Source organism: Siphateles boraxobius, unplaced genomic scaffold (assembly GCF_051911475.1).
Source record: "Siphateles boraxobius isolate OS27281-9 unplaced genomic scaffold, OSU_SipBor_1 66, whole genome shotgun sequence".
Lineage (NCBI taxonomy): Eukaryota > Metazoa > Chordata > Actinopteri > Cypriniformes > Leuciscidae > Siphateles > Siphateles boraxobius.
The window spans coordinates 22,150,708-22,165,433 of record NW_027509193.1 but is presented as its reverse complement, the minus strand read 5'-3'; the positions used below and the strand labels follow the sequence as shown (position 1 = coordinate 22,165,433).

At 43.9% G+C, this 14,726-nt stretch overlaps 1 protein-coding gene across 2 annotated transcripts in view; it reads left to right on the top strand.

The window, feature by feature from the left end:
- The first annotated feature begins 11,243 nt into the window (after positions 1–11,243).
- septin9a (septin 9a) overlaps positions 11,244–14,726 on the top strand; it is an 88,942-nt gene continuing 85,459 nt past the window's right edge. The window contains exon 1 of one of the 2 annotated variants that reach the window (XM_077212979.1): positions 11,244–11,526. In XM_077212979.1, coding sequence (XP_077069094.1) covers positions 11,502–11,526 — 25 coding nt within the window. In that variant the 5' untranslated portion in view covers positions 11,244–11,501. The remainder of the gene's footprint in view (positions 11,527–14,726) is intronic. The other variant, XM_077212978.1, reaches the window with a different exon arrangement.

Below are 14,726 nucleotides of genomic sequence, written 5' to 3'. Positions count from 1 at the left end.
GTGACTTGTGTGTAATATAATCCACTGTGGATGTTGTTCTTAAACACCTGATGTAAATATTTTTGATAACCTCAATGTGTAGCTTCAGTAATACACACTTAAGTGTATACAGGAATAATGGCGAATATATGTCATTCTGACAAACAACGAAAAACAGGATTTGAAAATGCCTCCTTTGTTTCAGTCTGTGTTTTTATTTGACTTGTGATCTTGGTCTATCTTGGAGTCTGCACACTTCCTCATGTGGTTGAAAACATTCATGTCAAGACCCCTCTAGAGGAAAACTGCCGCTGCTTCAAAGAATGTCACCTCTACTCTTACTTTAGCCCATCTAAATATACATCTCTGTCAAAGGGCTTTATTCAGATCTGAGTAGTGTTTTGGTGAACATTTGGGGAAAACTGTTGTGATAGTTTTACAAGAAACAAGAGGATGTTTGAGAAAATGTGTGGGTTTAAAAGTGTTTGTCAGCACGTTCGTCTTGCGGACGTACGTGTGCTATCTAGTTTCCAGTGATTTCTTTCTGATTAGCTTTCTGTTAAAACTTCCATTTGTTGGTGAAATTTGTGTGACGTTGTTCCAGAGAGGCGTGTTACGGGCAGGTTTTAGTGAAGCACTGCGGACCTTCTGTTTTTGAGTTTGATACTATTTACATTGCATGGGAGTGTCATGTATGCCATCAGCAAAACTCTTTTTCAAAAAGTATTTTCTAGAAAATAAGAAAAAAAAAAGTCTATCATTTGCTGTAATGTGTACTTAAGTGACTGGAAACATCTAACCAGTGAAAGGTTTTGTTTTTGCATAGGAAACAAGATCTGGGGCCTGTTTCAATAAGGAGGTTCAACCAACTCAAGTTAAAACTTGAACTCTGAGTTGACTTACCCTGTGATGGGAAACTCTGAGTTTTCGGTTTCAGAACAGCTGAAATGAGTAAGTTCAATCAACTCTAAGTTAACTGACTCAGAGTTAAGCGCGTGTACCACAAAAAGCCATTATTAATGGAGCGCAGATATTACTGTATGAGTCACCATGGCAACAGCACCAGACAAAAAGAGGTCTACATATTTCTCACCTACAGAACTGGATGTGCTTCTGAAAGCATATGGAGAGTACAAACACATTTTTTTAAAGCAACACGGCTGCAGGGGCGAAGGACAGAGAGTTAGTTTGGGAGAAAATAGTTGCTTGAGTTTAATTACTGTTATACAGTGTTGGGTGTAAATAATTACCAAGTAATCTAAATACTGTAATTTAATTAAAGGGATTACTCTTAATTCTTTTGTAATATAAAGTAAAATCTGATGTCATTGCATTAAATACTGCATAGACTATAGAATAATTCTATATAAAACAATAGTGAATTTAACATAACATTTTTAAAAGGTATATTTTAATGTAACCTTCTCCCTCTACACACTTTGGTCAATTCTATAATTCATGCAATTGTATATTGTTAATTTGAAAGCATTAAAAGTGCAGTTTCTTGTCTCTTTTTGTATTGTTCAAGTGGTTGAGGTTGATATGGGATTTAGAAAATAATTAGTAATAAGTAGACTAATACTTTCTAGAGATAGTAATTATTACATTAATCTAATTACACTGTTGAAGATGTCATTTGTAGTTAGTAATTAATAACAATTTTAGAGTAACTTACCCAACTGTTATAATATCAGAGGTGAAACTGGAAGAACAGTATGTAATTCAACCTAATTTTAATTTTCATGTAGGTGCAATCCTGCAGGCATTAAAAGAACGTGGCAGCAGCTGAAAATGAAATATAAAAACATAATTCAATCAGGTAAGACTTGAGCATATCATGGATGTAGGCTACCTGACTTTACAAACATTTGACATATTAAATAACTAAATAGCATCCAGTGTCTAGCAGTGCAGCAGCATTTCTGACATAGGTCTAATTAACACAATTAAATGTTCATTCTCATTTGACTTCTACTCAGCCAACAGAAAGAAGGAAGAGGCTTGCAAAACAGGGGGAGGAGCAGAGGAGATGGAGATGCAGAGGAGATGGAGATGCAGAGGAGATGGAGATGCAGTGGAGATGGAGATGCAGAAGAGATGGAGATGCAGAAGAGATGGAGATGCAGAGGAGATGGAGATGCAGAGGAGATGGAGATGCAGAGGAGATGGAGATACAGAAGAGATGGAGATGGAGAGGAGATGGAGATGCAGTGGAGATGGAGATGCAGAGGAGATGGAGATGCAGAGGAGATGCAGATGCATAAGAGATGGAGATGCAGAGGAGATGGAGATGCAGAAGAGATGGAGATGGAGAAGAGATGGAGATGGAGAGGAGATGGAGATGCAGAGGAGATGGAGATGCAGAAGAGATGGAGATGGAGAGGAGATGGAGATGCAGAGGAGATGGAGATGCAGAAGAGATGGAGATGCAGAGGAGATGGAGATGCAGAGGAGATGCAGATGCAGAAGAGATGGAGATGGAGAGGAGATGGAGATGCAGAGGAGATGGAGATGCAGAAGAGATGGAGATGCAGAGGAGATGGAGATGCAGAGGAGATGGAGATGCAGAGGAGATGGAGATGCAGAAGAGATGGAGATGGAGAGGAGATGCAGATCCAGAAGAGATGGAGATGGAGAGGAGATGGAGATGCAGTGGAGATGGAGATGCAGAAGAGATGGAGATGCAGAAGAGATGGAGATGGAGAGGAGATGGAGATGAAGAAGAGATGGAGATGGAGAGGAGATGGAGATGCAGAGGAGATGGAGATGCAGAAGAGATGGAGATGGAGAGGAGATGGAGATGCAGTGGAGATGGAGATGCAGAGGAGATGGAGATGCAGAGGAGATGCAGATGCAGAAGAGATGGAGATGCAGAGGAGATGGAGATGCAGAAGAGATGGAGATGGAGAGGAGATGGAGATGCAGAGGAGATGGAGATGCAGAAGAGATGGAGATGGAGAGGAGATGGAGATGCAGAGGAGATGGAGATGCAGAGGAGATGCAGATGCAGAAGAGACGGAGATGCAGAGGAGATGGAGATGCAGAGGAGATGGAGATGCAGAAGAGATGTAGATGGAGAGGAGATGGAGATGCAGAAGAGATGGAGATGCAGAGGAGATGGATATACAGAGGAGATGGATATGCAGAGGAGATGGAGATGCAGAAGAGATGGAGATGGAGAGGAGATGGAGATGCAGTGGAGATGGAGATGCAGAGGAGATGGAGATGCAAAGGAGATGCAGATGCAGAAGAGATGGAGATACAGAGGAGATGGAGATGCAGAGGAGATGGAGATGCAGAGGAGATGCAGATGCAGAAGAGATGGAGATGCAGAGGAGATGGAGATGCAGAGGAGATGGAGATGCAGAGGAGATGGAGATACAGAAGAGATGGAGATGGAGAGGAGATGGAGATGCAGTGGAGATGGAGATGCAGAGGAGATGGAGATGCAGAGGAGATGCAGATGCAGAAGAGATGGAGATGCAGAGGAGATGGAGATGCAGAAGAGATGGAGATGGAGAAGAGATGGAGATGGAGAGGAGATGGAGATGCAGAGGAGATGGAGATGCAGAAGATATGGAGATGGAGAGGAGATGGAGATGCAGAGGAGATGGAGATGCAGAAGAGATGGAGATGGAGAGGAGATGGAGATGCAGAGGAGATGGAGATGCAGAGGAGATGCAGATGCAGAAGAGATGGAGATGGAGAGGAGATGGAGATGCAGAGGAGATGGAGATGCAGAAGAGATGGAGATGCAGAGGAGATGGAGATGCAGAGGAGAGGGAGATGCAGAGGAGATGGAGATGCAGAAGAGATGGAGATGGAGAGGAGATGCAGATGCAGAAGAGATGGAGAGGAGATGGAGATGCAGTGGAGATGGAGATGCAGAAGAGATGGAGATGCAGAAGAGATGGAGATGGAGAGGAGATGGAGATGAAGAAGAGATGGAGATGCAGAGGAGATGGAGATGCAGAAGAGATGGAGATGGAGAGGAGATGGAGATGCAGTGGAGATGGAGATGCAGAGGAGATGGAGATGCAGAGGAGATGCAGATGGAGAGGAGATGGAGATGCAGAGGAGATGGAGATGCAGAAGAGATGGAGATACAGAAGAGATGGAGATGGAGAGGAGATGGAGATGCAGTGGAGATGGAGATGCAGAGGAGATGGAGATGCAAAGGAGATGCAGATGCAGAAGAGATGGAGATACAGAGGAGATGGAGATGCAGAGGAGATGGAGATGCAGAGGAGATGCAGATGCAGAAGAGATGGAGATGCAGAGGAGATGGAGATGCAGAGGAGATGGAGATGCAGAGGAGATGGAGATACAGAAGAGATGGAGATGGAGAGGAGATGGAGATGCAGTGGAGATGGAGATGCAGAGGAGATGGAGATGCAGAGGAGATGCAGATGCAGAAGAGATGGAGATGCAGAGGAGATGGAGATGCAGAAGAGATGGAGATGGAGAAGAGATGGAGATGGAGAGGAGATGGAGATGCAGAGGAGATGGAGATGCAGAAGATATGGAGATGGAGAGGAGATGGAGATGCAGAGGAGATGGAGATGCAGAAGAGATGGAGATGGAGAGGAGATGGAGATGCAGAGGAGATGGAGATGCAGAGGAGATGCAGATGCAGAAGAGATGGAGATGGAGAGGAGATGGAGATGCAGAGGAGATCGAGATGCAGAAGAGATGGAGATGCAGAGGAGATGGAGATGCAGAGGAGAGGGAGATGCAGAGGAGATGGAGATGCAGAAGAGATGGAGATGGAGAGGAGATGCAGATGCAGAAGAGATGGAGAGGAGATGGAGATGCAGTGGAGATGGAGATGCAGAAGAGATGGAGATGCAGAAGAGATGGAGATGGAGAGGAGATGGAGATGAAGAAGAGATGGAGATGCAGAGGAGATGGAGATGCAGAAGAGATGGAGATGGAGAGGAGATGGAGATGCAGTGGAGATGGAGATGCAGAGGAGATGGAGATGCAGAGGAGATGCAGATGGAGAGGAGATGGAGATGCAGAGGAGATGGAGATGCAGAAGAGATGGAGATACAGAAGAGATGGAGATGGAGAGGAGATGGAGATGCAGTGGAGATGGAGATGCAGAGGAGATGGAGATGCAGAGGAGATGCAGATGCAGAAGAGATGGAGATGCAGAGGAGATGGAGATGCAGAAGAGATGGAGATGGAGAAGAGATGGAGATGCGGAGGAGATGGAGATGCAGAGGAGATGCAGATGCAGAAGAGATGGAGATGCAGAGGAGATGGAGATGCAGAAGAGATGGAGATGGAGAAGAGATGGAGATGCAGAGGAGATGGAGATGCAGAGGAGATGCAGATGCAGAAGAGATGGAGATGGAGAGGAGATGGAGATGCAGAGGAGATGGAGATGCAGAAGAGATGCAGATGCAGAGGAGATGGAGATGCAGAGGAGAGGGAGATGCAGAGGAGATGGAGATGCAGAAGAGATGGAGATGGAGAGGAGATGCAGATGCAGAAGAGATGGAGAGGAGATGGAGATGCAGTGGAGATGGAGATGCAGAAGAGATGGAGATGCAGAAGAGATGGAGATGGAGAGGAGATGGAGATGAAGAAGAGATGGAGATGCAGAGGAGATGGAGATGCAGAAGAGATGGAGATGGAGAGGAGATGGAGATGCAGTGGAGATGGAGATGCAGATGAGATGGAGATGCAGAGGAGATGCAGATGCAGAAGAGATGGAGATGCAGAGGAGATGGAGATGCAGAAGAGATGGAGATGGAGAGGAGATGGAGATGCAGAGGAGATGGAGATGCAGAAGAGATGGAGATGGAGAGGAGATGGAGATGCAGAGGAGATGGAGATGCAGAGGAGATGCAGATGCAGAAGAGATGGAGATGCAGAGGAGATGGAGATGCAGAGGAGATGGAGATGCAGAAGAGATGTAGATGGAGAGGAGATGGAGATGCAGAAGAGATGGAGATGCAGAGGAGATGGAGATGCAGAGGAGATGGAGATGCAGAGGAGATGGAGATGCAGAAGAGATGGAGATGGAGAGGAGATGGAGATGCAGTGGAGATGGAGATGCAGAGGAGATGGAGATGCAGAGGAGATGCAGATGCAGAAGAGATGGAGATACAGAGGAGATGGAGATGCAGAAGAGATGGAGATGGAGAGGAGATGGAGATGCAGAGGAGATGGAGATGCAGAAGAGATGGAGATGGAGAGGAGATGGAGATGCAGAGGAGATGGAGATGCAGAGGAGATGCAGATGCAGAAGAGATGGAGATGGAGAGGAGATGGAGATGCAGTGGAGATGGAGATGCAGAGGAGATGCAGATGCAGAAGAGATGGAGATGGAGAGGAGATGGAGATGCAGTGGAGATGGAGATGCAGTGGAGATGGAGATGCAGAGGAGATGCAGATGCAGAAGAGATGGAGATGGAGAGGAGATGGAGATGCAGTGGAGATGGAGATGCAGAGGAGATGCAGATGCAGAGGAGATGGAGATGCAGAGGAGATGGAAATGCAGAAGAGATGGAGATGGAGAGGAGATGGAGATGCAGTGGAGATGGAGATGCAGAGGAGATGGAGATGCAGAGGAGATGCAGATGCAGAAGAGATGGAGATGCAGAGGAGATGGAGATGCAGTGGAGATGGAGATGCAGTGGAGATGGGGATGCAGAGGAGATGGAGATGCACAGGAGATGGAGATAGTCTTGCAGAGGAGATGGAGATGCAGAGGAGATGGAGAGGGAGATGTAGAGGAGATGGAGATGCAGAGGAGATGGAGATGGAGATGTAGAGGAGTTGGAGATGGCCCTGAGGCTGAATACTGGAAGCCAATGGCTGAGGGAATTCCTGGAGGGACTTCATCAGAGCCAGTCACTCCCGAAGATTCAAGGGCCTTCATAAAATGTAAGAGGTCTATGTGTTATTTTTTATTTAGGCTATTTTTGATATTTCCATTAATTTTACTTTGGGTTGGGTTGTATTGTTGTTCCCAACAGATTCTGATGGTAATATCTGTCTTTTGGAGCCTCCTGTCCCAACAGAACCCCATACAGTTGGAAGTAGCCTACTCAATACACCAGAAATTATGACAAATGGTATTATAAAGTGTACTCAACTAAATGCTCATCCTCACAGGACGATCGGGATGAAGAAACAGTTTCTGACGCCACAGAGAGGGCTACAGAGGTAATGTTAATATTATGTGTCTACATATCAAACAATCTCACATTCACATTTCTTCACATTATTATGTGGAGTAGCCTATACAATCTGAGTTTGTATCTAAGTATAAAAGGACATTCCTATCAGAAACGGGCTTGACTTACCCTGCTTTCTCAGGTTTGACATACCTCCCATTCTGAAACGGAAAACCCAGAGTTTCCCTCATTTCAGGGAACATACTCAGAGTTTTCACTTAACCTCCTTTCTGAAAAAGGCCCCTGGTGTGATGTATTACAGCCTTTCTCAATGTTTACTAAAACCCATTAACCGAAATCCTAAACCATAACGTTTCAAACCATTTTACAAAACTTTAAAGATACATTCTCAATTTTACAGCAGTTGCAAGTTCCTATAGGTCTCCCTGCCTCTCACAAGGGTTATACGTATTTTGAAACAAATGTGTTTTGATAGCAATTGTTTTGAATGTTGTTTCAAACACCTAGTTCACAGTCCTTAAAAACAAAAATTTCAATACTATATTTTGTACACTGAAAAACATTCAGATTCAACTATACTGAAGGTGTTTTCTAAAAACTGTGTTTTCAAGCAAGGCTTCTTGTAAATGTCATGGAGAACGTTGTTTTAAATCTTAAAAATCTATACAGTAATAGCCTATTTTCTGGCCCGAAATATATTATTGTGGAAATTGCAGTAAATTGCAAGAGACAACTTTTCACGTTGAGCACACAAATGCATGCGTCATTTATTTTTTGTAGGCAAAACACTGAAACAAAATGGCGCTGAAAATTATGTATGTCACAGTCACTACATATGTCCCCCCAGAATTCACCATATCAGAAGAAGAACCAAACAGTCAACGGGTAGGTGGGCTTATCAACAGGCCACAACGGCTGTGCTGTACTGGAGGTCGAGGAGACCCCACTCCAGCCGGTGTCCCGTCATGACACAGATGTGGGGCACGGAGTGTGTGAGGCTTGGGAGGGAGGGGAGCAAGGGGTGGGGGCAGAGCAGGAGGCCGTCCGCATTGTGGGGGCTGGGCCAGGTCAAAGTAAGTCGGTTTGAGGTGGTCAATGGAGAGTCGCTCCGGTTTGCTGCCCCTGTCCACCACAAAATGTTTGTCCCCCGTCTCCAGAACCCGGAATGGTCCCTCGTAGGGCGGGCGCAGTGGTCCCCTGTGGGCATCGTGGCGAATGAAAACCTAGTCAGCCGTCTGAATTCCAGCTGGGATGTGTGACTGAGGGAGAACGTGACGGGAAGTAGGGACAGGTGCGAAAAGCCTCGCATTGTCCAGTAGATTAGACCACTGGAAAGTAGCAGACCAGGGAACTGTGGTGCTAGGGACAAAATCCCCTGGTACCTGCAGCGGCTGTCCATAAACAAGCTCTGCAGATGAGGACTAAAGATCCTCCTTTGGCGCAGTTCTGATGCCCAGCATCACCCACGGGACCTTGTCGAGCCAGTTGCTGTCTTTGAGGCTGGCACACAGGGCAGCCTTAATAATTAAGGCTAATTATTAATAATTAGGTCAATTATTGATCTACGAAAATTCACAGAGTCCGTTAGCCTGCAGGTGATATGCGGTAGTGCGGTGGAGTTTCACTCCGAGGCTCTGTGCGACTGCGTCCCACAGCTCAGACGTGAACTGCGCGTCTCGGTAAGAGGATATGTCCGAAGGAGTGCTGAAACGGGCAACCCAGGTGCCAATAAATCCCTGTGTCATCTCAACAGACGCCACTGACGTCAGAGGCACAGCCTCGGGCCAGCAGGTGGTCCTGTCAACCATGGTTAACAGATATGTGAAACCGTGAGAGGAGGGCAGAGGACCGACCAGGTCCACGTTCACATGTTCAAAACGTCTCTCTGGAACTGGGAACGACTCTAACGGGGCTTTAGTGTTGCGGTGTACTTTGGCCCGTTGGCACTCAACACAGTTGTTGAATCCCTAACCCAATGCCTAACGTCCTTCTTGAGGCCGTGCCAAACAAACTTTGCTGCAACCAGTCTCTGTGACGCTTTCGAACCTGGGTGGGAGGACCATGGATGGCATCAAAAACTTGTCGTCTCCATCCCTGGGGAACGACCGGCCGAGGACTACCCATGGAGATGTCACACAGGAGTGTGGTGCCGGCATCGCCAAAAACCACGTCTTTGATCTGCAGCCCTGTAGTCGAGGTTTTCAGGAGTTAAACATCCGGGTCTGTGGCCTGAGTTGCCGCTATGCGGTTGTTATCCAAACCCAGATGGACTGCCCCCGCCACAGCCCGTGATAGGTAGTCTAGGTAGATAGGTAGTCAGTACGCAGTTGTTCTTACCAGCAACGTGCTGCAAGTCTGTGGTGAACTCTGAAATGTAGGACAGATGACGTTGCTGGCGGGCGGACCACGGCTCAGCCACCTTGGCCATGGCAAAATTCAACAGCCTACGGTGCACAAAAGCAGGGAAGTGTCAGCCTTCCAGCAGGGAACGAAAGTGTTCTTTACATCCACCAATAGTCCATGGGCACACAAAAAATCAGCGCCGAGGAGGGGGACGGCAACCTTTGCTGTAACAAAGTCCCAGCCGAACTGCTGTCTTCCGAAACACAATTCGACGTACCTCGTCCCATATGTGCGGATGGGGCTACCATTGGCAGCTTCCATAGGGGGGCCATGGCTGTTGGTCACCATGTCCAAACGGGATGCAGGCAGGACACTCCTCTGTGCTCCCGTGTCGCACAGAAAACGCCATCCAGTGATGCTGTCGTGGATGAAAAGAAGCCTGCCTACGCGGCCGACACTCATGACTAGTACTGAACGCCGGCTCTGGCATTTCCCGACCCGCCGAAACTGCGTGGTGAGCAACATTTCTTAGCCTTGGTTCCAAACTTTGCATGGTAGAAGCACAAGCCTGAAGGTTGTTGGGAGACAGAAGACTGCTGACGACGAGAAGTGGTTGCCGCTATGAAGGTGGAGTTGTCCCATGTCACCAAAGCGAAATTTATCAGCCTCCTCAGGCAGTCTCTGACAGTCAGTGATTGTGGTGTTGGCTATAGCAGCTCTCACTTGGGAAGGCAGGTGATGCAGGAAAAGCTGGATGAAAAGAAAATCGGGTCTGTGCTCGCCCAAAAGATCCAGCATATGGTCCATGAGCTCTGACAGTTTGCTGTCACCCAGTCCTTGAAGGCAGTTCAAATGTTTTCAACAGGTGGGCTTTGAGTGCTGTATACTTCTCAGTTGCCGGAGGATTTGTAAGAAGGCTCACCACTCTGGATGCCGTTGAATTACAGAGAGCCGACACAACGAAGTAGTATTTTGTTGTATCCACAGTGTTCTCACGCAATGCGAACAACACTTCAGTCTGGGCGAACCATGCCGATGCAGACGATTCCCAGAATTTGGGGATTTTGAGGGTGACAGCGTTCGTGGTCATGGTCGTGTTGTGTCTCTGGATAGGCTACGTCCAGCAGACTAACGTCGGGGTCACCAGTGTGGAAATTACAGTAAATTGCAAGAGATAACTTCTCACGTTGAGCACACGAATGCGTGTGTCATTTATTTTTTTGTAGGCAAAACACTGAAACAAAATGGTGCTGAAAAAGCATCTCACGTCATCACGCATACATAACATTTGAAGAGACCACGATCCCTGAACAGTCATAAAGAAAAACTCAAAGAACAAAGTACTGAGTTTATGACCAACAGTGTAGAGCTACACTTAACAACAAAGGGGAATTATGTAGGGTACAGTCAATACACAATGATATTTTTGTAAGATACCTTTTAGATTTTTTGCTGTTTCCTGAATTGTTTATCATAATTGTTTACTGTTTTTATGATTTTGCTTTTACCGCTTTTTTAACCATAATAAAAGTATGTGGAAATAGCTGTGAAAAAACAAACTAGGCTATTAAATCGTGCACTCTAAAGAGACATGCATATCAGTTAGCCTACACTAAACTACTATAAAATGTATGTAGCCTACATTTTCCTTTTATAGACATACTAATTTTATCCTAAAACCCTGTTTAAAAAAACAGCTGCATTTTATTTGTCAAGAAGCCTAACAAACAATTCCAGCGTCAAACCTTCAGGCGTCCTATCTCTATCCCTAAGGCGGAGTTATTCACAGGTGTGCGCGCGCGTGGGTGCGGACAGGTAAAGCTGGAGGAGGTGTATAGAAGTTTAGTTCTAACCGATTTAGTTGGTTTAGTGTAAGGACGAATTAAAAACACACATTTTGATCGTGATTCATGTGCTTTGCGGAGTACCAGATACATTCTACCCATTACCCAACGATCGATTTCAGATGTTGCAATCTCAGATAAGGACCTAGACTAAAGTTGAAATTCTCAGGACAAAAGGGACCCTATGAACATGAAGAAAACATATTCTGGTGAGTACAAGACCAGCGAACGTTTCGTGTAAACTGACAACCGATGTGATATCTGCTCTCATAAAATGGATATTAGTCTAGAGACCACTAGCTTATGTAAAAGTGAAAGCAACCTTGAAAAGTTCATTTTTGCTGTTATATCCTCTTTTTTTATTTTAAACAGTCGATTTACTAACACAGCATGTATGCAAATTATTAGAATTCATTGTAACATCTAAAAACTTATCTTATAATTTTATAAACAATTTTAAAGTAGGCATAGTAGGATAGTAGGCACAATTAACCGATTAACTGAAAACTATCTCCCAAATTTTCAATTAAATATTTTTTTTTCTCACGTGCTGTGAATCTTTCGTCAGGGTTAGTTCGATTATTATTAGGCTACTGAATTGATACTTTTTGTAAATAAATATCTCCAGTAGGCTACTTACTTTATGACAAACGTTGGGATCTTGCACAATTATTTATTAGATGTGTTCTTTCCTTGAGAATGTCATACGTTTTGCATGGTGTGAAAATGAATAAAGTTAGCCAAAGTTAGCGCAGTTAGCAAAATGTAATCTTTTTTGTCATACATTTGTGATAAATTTATTATAAACTTATGGGCCTATATAATTTATATGGGCCTATATAACAAACACAATTTGTTGGTGTTTATGTGAGCTACGTGTACCTCCCACACTGATCGCAATTATAAACGCAAGCATCATGCTGTTCTGGTTACCACCTCTAATGAACGCGACTTTGGCAAGTGAAAAATTCGAGTGAAAATACGCACACTGACTAACCTGTGGGCTAACCTAATTTTATGATTTGCAGAAACATTTGAAAAACCCTCTGAAGGAAAAAAGAAAGAAGACTGTCTACCCTTACGAAAAATTAGTTTATTCAAGTGTTCTATTATTATACTTCTTTTAAACTAAAAATAAGAAAGTATACTTTCTATATATTTGATCGAGATATACTTAAAAGTATAATTAAGTATTCAAAGTATACTTGGCTTAACCTATTAAATATAACCTACTTTTTTACATAGTTTTTCATACACTCTTATGAAACTTACATTGTTTGAAAATATGGATTAGAATATTGATATAAAACAGATATGTTTCTAATTCTGCGTATCTGAATTTTTGTGTAGGCTAGTCCACTGGTAGTGTACACTTAGACAGTAAAAGAAATGGACACAGCGACCCCCTTGATTTCAACAGAGAAAACTGAAGCCCGATTAGAGCACTCACTTCCTGATGGCTGAGCGACTGCGCAGGCTCAAACTGAGCTTGAGACAGTCTGACAGTTGTAAATCTTCTAGTAGCTGTGCCAAGACAAATCTGAATCACCTAATTCCTCAAAAACGTTGTTGAAATATTTTGTCCCGTTGCTTTTATGGACTCTCTATCTATGGGCTTCTGCCTTGACATTATTTCCCCCCGATTGCCTCATAGACACTAAAAGATTGTCTGCGAGCTTCTCCTCCTGTCTATATGGTAAATTCTCTAAAGTGCGACTGAGAGTCGCGTGGTTATGACATATTTGTTAGCCTATTTTTACAAAAACGGCTTCTACGGGGCCATAACGTAAGATACAAATTAATGGAGCCTTTTATACATTGTCGTGTTTCTTTAGAAATAAATAATGGACAAATGAAGTTTTTGGACGCCTCAGATGTAAGGATATTCGCTGTCAAAGTGACGCCAAAATGAATGGGAGTCAATGGAATGCTAACAGCAGGTGAAGTTCTGCTACAATGGCGGCTCCCGCGAGGCTTCAGTTTCCGGCTGATGGATTACCCCCTTGTCCGTAGACGGGCTCTGATAGGGTGCTTTTCATTTCTTATTTGTGCATCCTCGTTTCCTTTCCTCGCTTCCTTTCCTAGCGCCTCAGCTCCTCCCCCTATAGGTTGTGAGGGAAGGACGCAAGGAAAGAAAATGAGGACGGAGGTATCAAATGAAAGCTTTTTTTATACATTAGAAATACTTGATCACTTGAGCGTCACTTCATAGCGTCATCAGCAGCGCTCAAAGGATCTGCCCTTATGTTGTTGAAGTTTGTTTATTTAAGAAATTCATAATGAATAATAATAAAGCAAGATACCCTGTTGAAATATGTGAGATGTGTGGTTTATAAAAACAGCAAGGGTAAAGTACAAATTCAAATTGTTGTCACCGATGTGAAGGGGGAGGAGAATGTATATGTGCGTCACGTTTAGTCAATAAAACACTTCCGCATAGGATACAGCTGTGTATCCTCGCTCATGACTCCTCTAAAAGCCTCCTCACTCCTCGATCCTCGACTCCTCACGGTGCAATTAGAGAATTGAGATGTCCTTCAAGATGGCTGTGCTTGATTGGTTTCCGGGTCATAGGATGGAGGACAGAGGAGCGAGGAGACGAGGAGGGATATTGAGAAGCACCCAAAGTGTCTCGTCCCTGGTCATTGTCGCCTATCAATGACGTAATATACACCCTTGAGTGTACACAGAAATTGACTGAATTTTCCAGCTATCCATGTTTTCACTGTTATACGGTAGGGTCGCTATGACACATCTTCTAGTACAGAATATCCGGATCAAAACACAGGAGAAGAAGAAGCTGAAACAAGTGAGTGAAGATTCCTCACGCAAATGTAAAATAACGTGATCATCAAACATTAAACAGCATGTATATCAAAACTGCTTAATGTTCCCAAATGAAATGAAGCGTCACACATGAAGAGAAAACGACTGTGAAGCTTTGGGGGTGTTGGACTCGATCTACCCCATCTGTGTTTTGATCATCGTTCTGAATCTGATCAAGGCAAAAATGTGATTTTCATAACTTTTTTGTTTAAAATATTGGCTTTCTTTATGAAACTTACCGTTTCATAAAGTGTTGATAAAAAAAGCAAGCATGAAGCTAATAAAATATTTTTAAATTTAGTAAAAGTACAGTTAAAGGTATTTTTCAAGTATAAATAATATCCAACTTTGATCATAGTAGTATACTGACAGTGCAAAAATAATATATAAATAGTAAACTATAAGTATAATTTTATGTTCACGTAAAGAAAACTAACAAGTATACTTTGCAGTATAAACTACTAAACTAGTAGTTTACTGAGAGTACACTTCAGTGTGTACTTAAATAAACTAAAAAATTCTACTTGTATTAAAATAGTAAATTACTTGTATACTTATAAGTTCACTTGTAGTAAAGATGTAT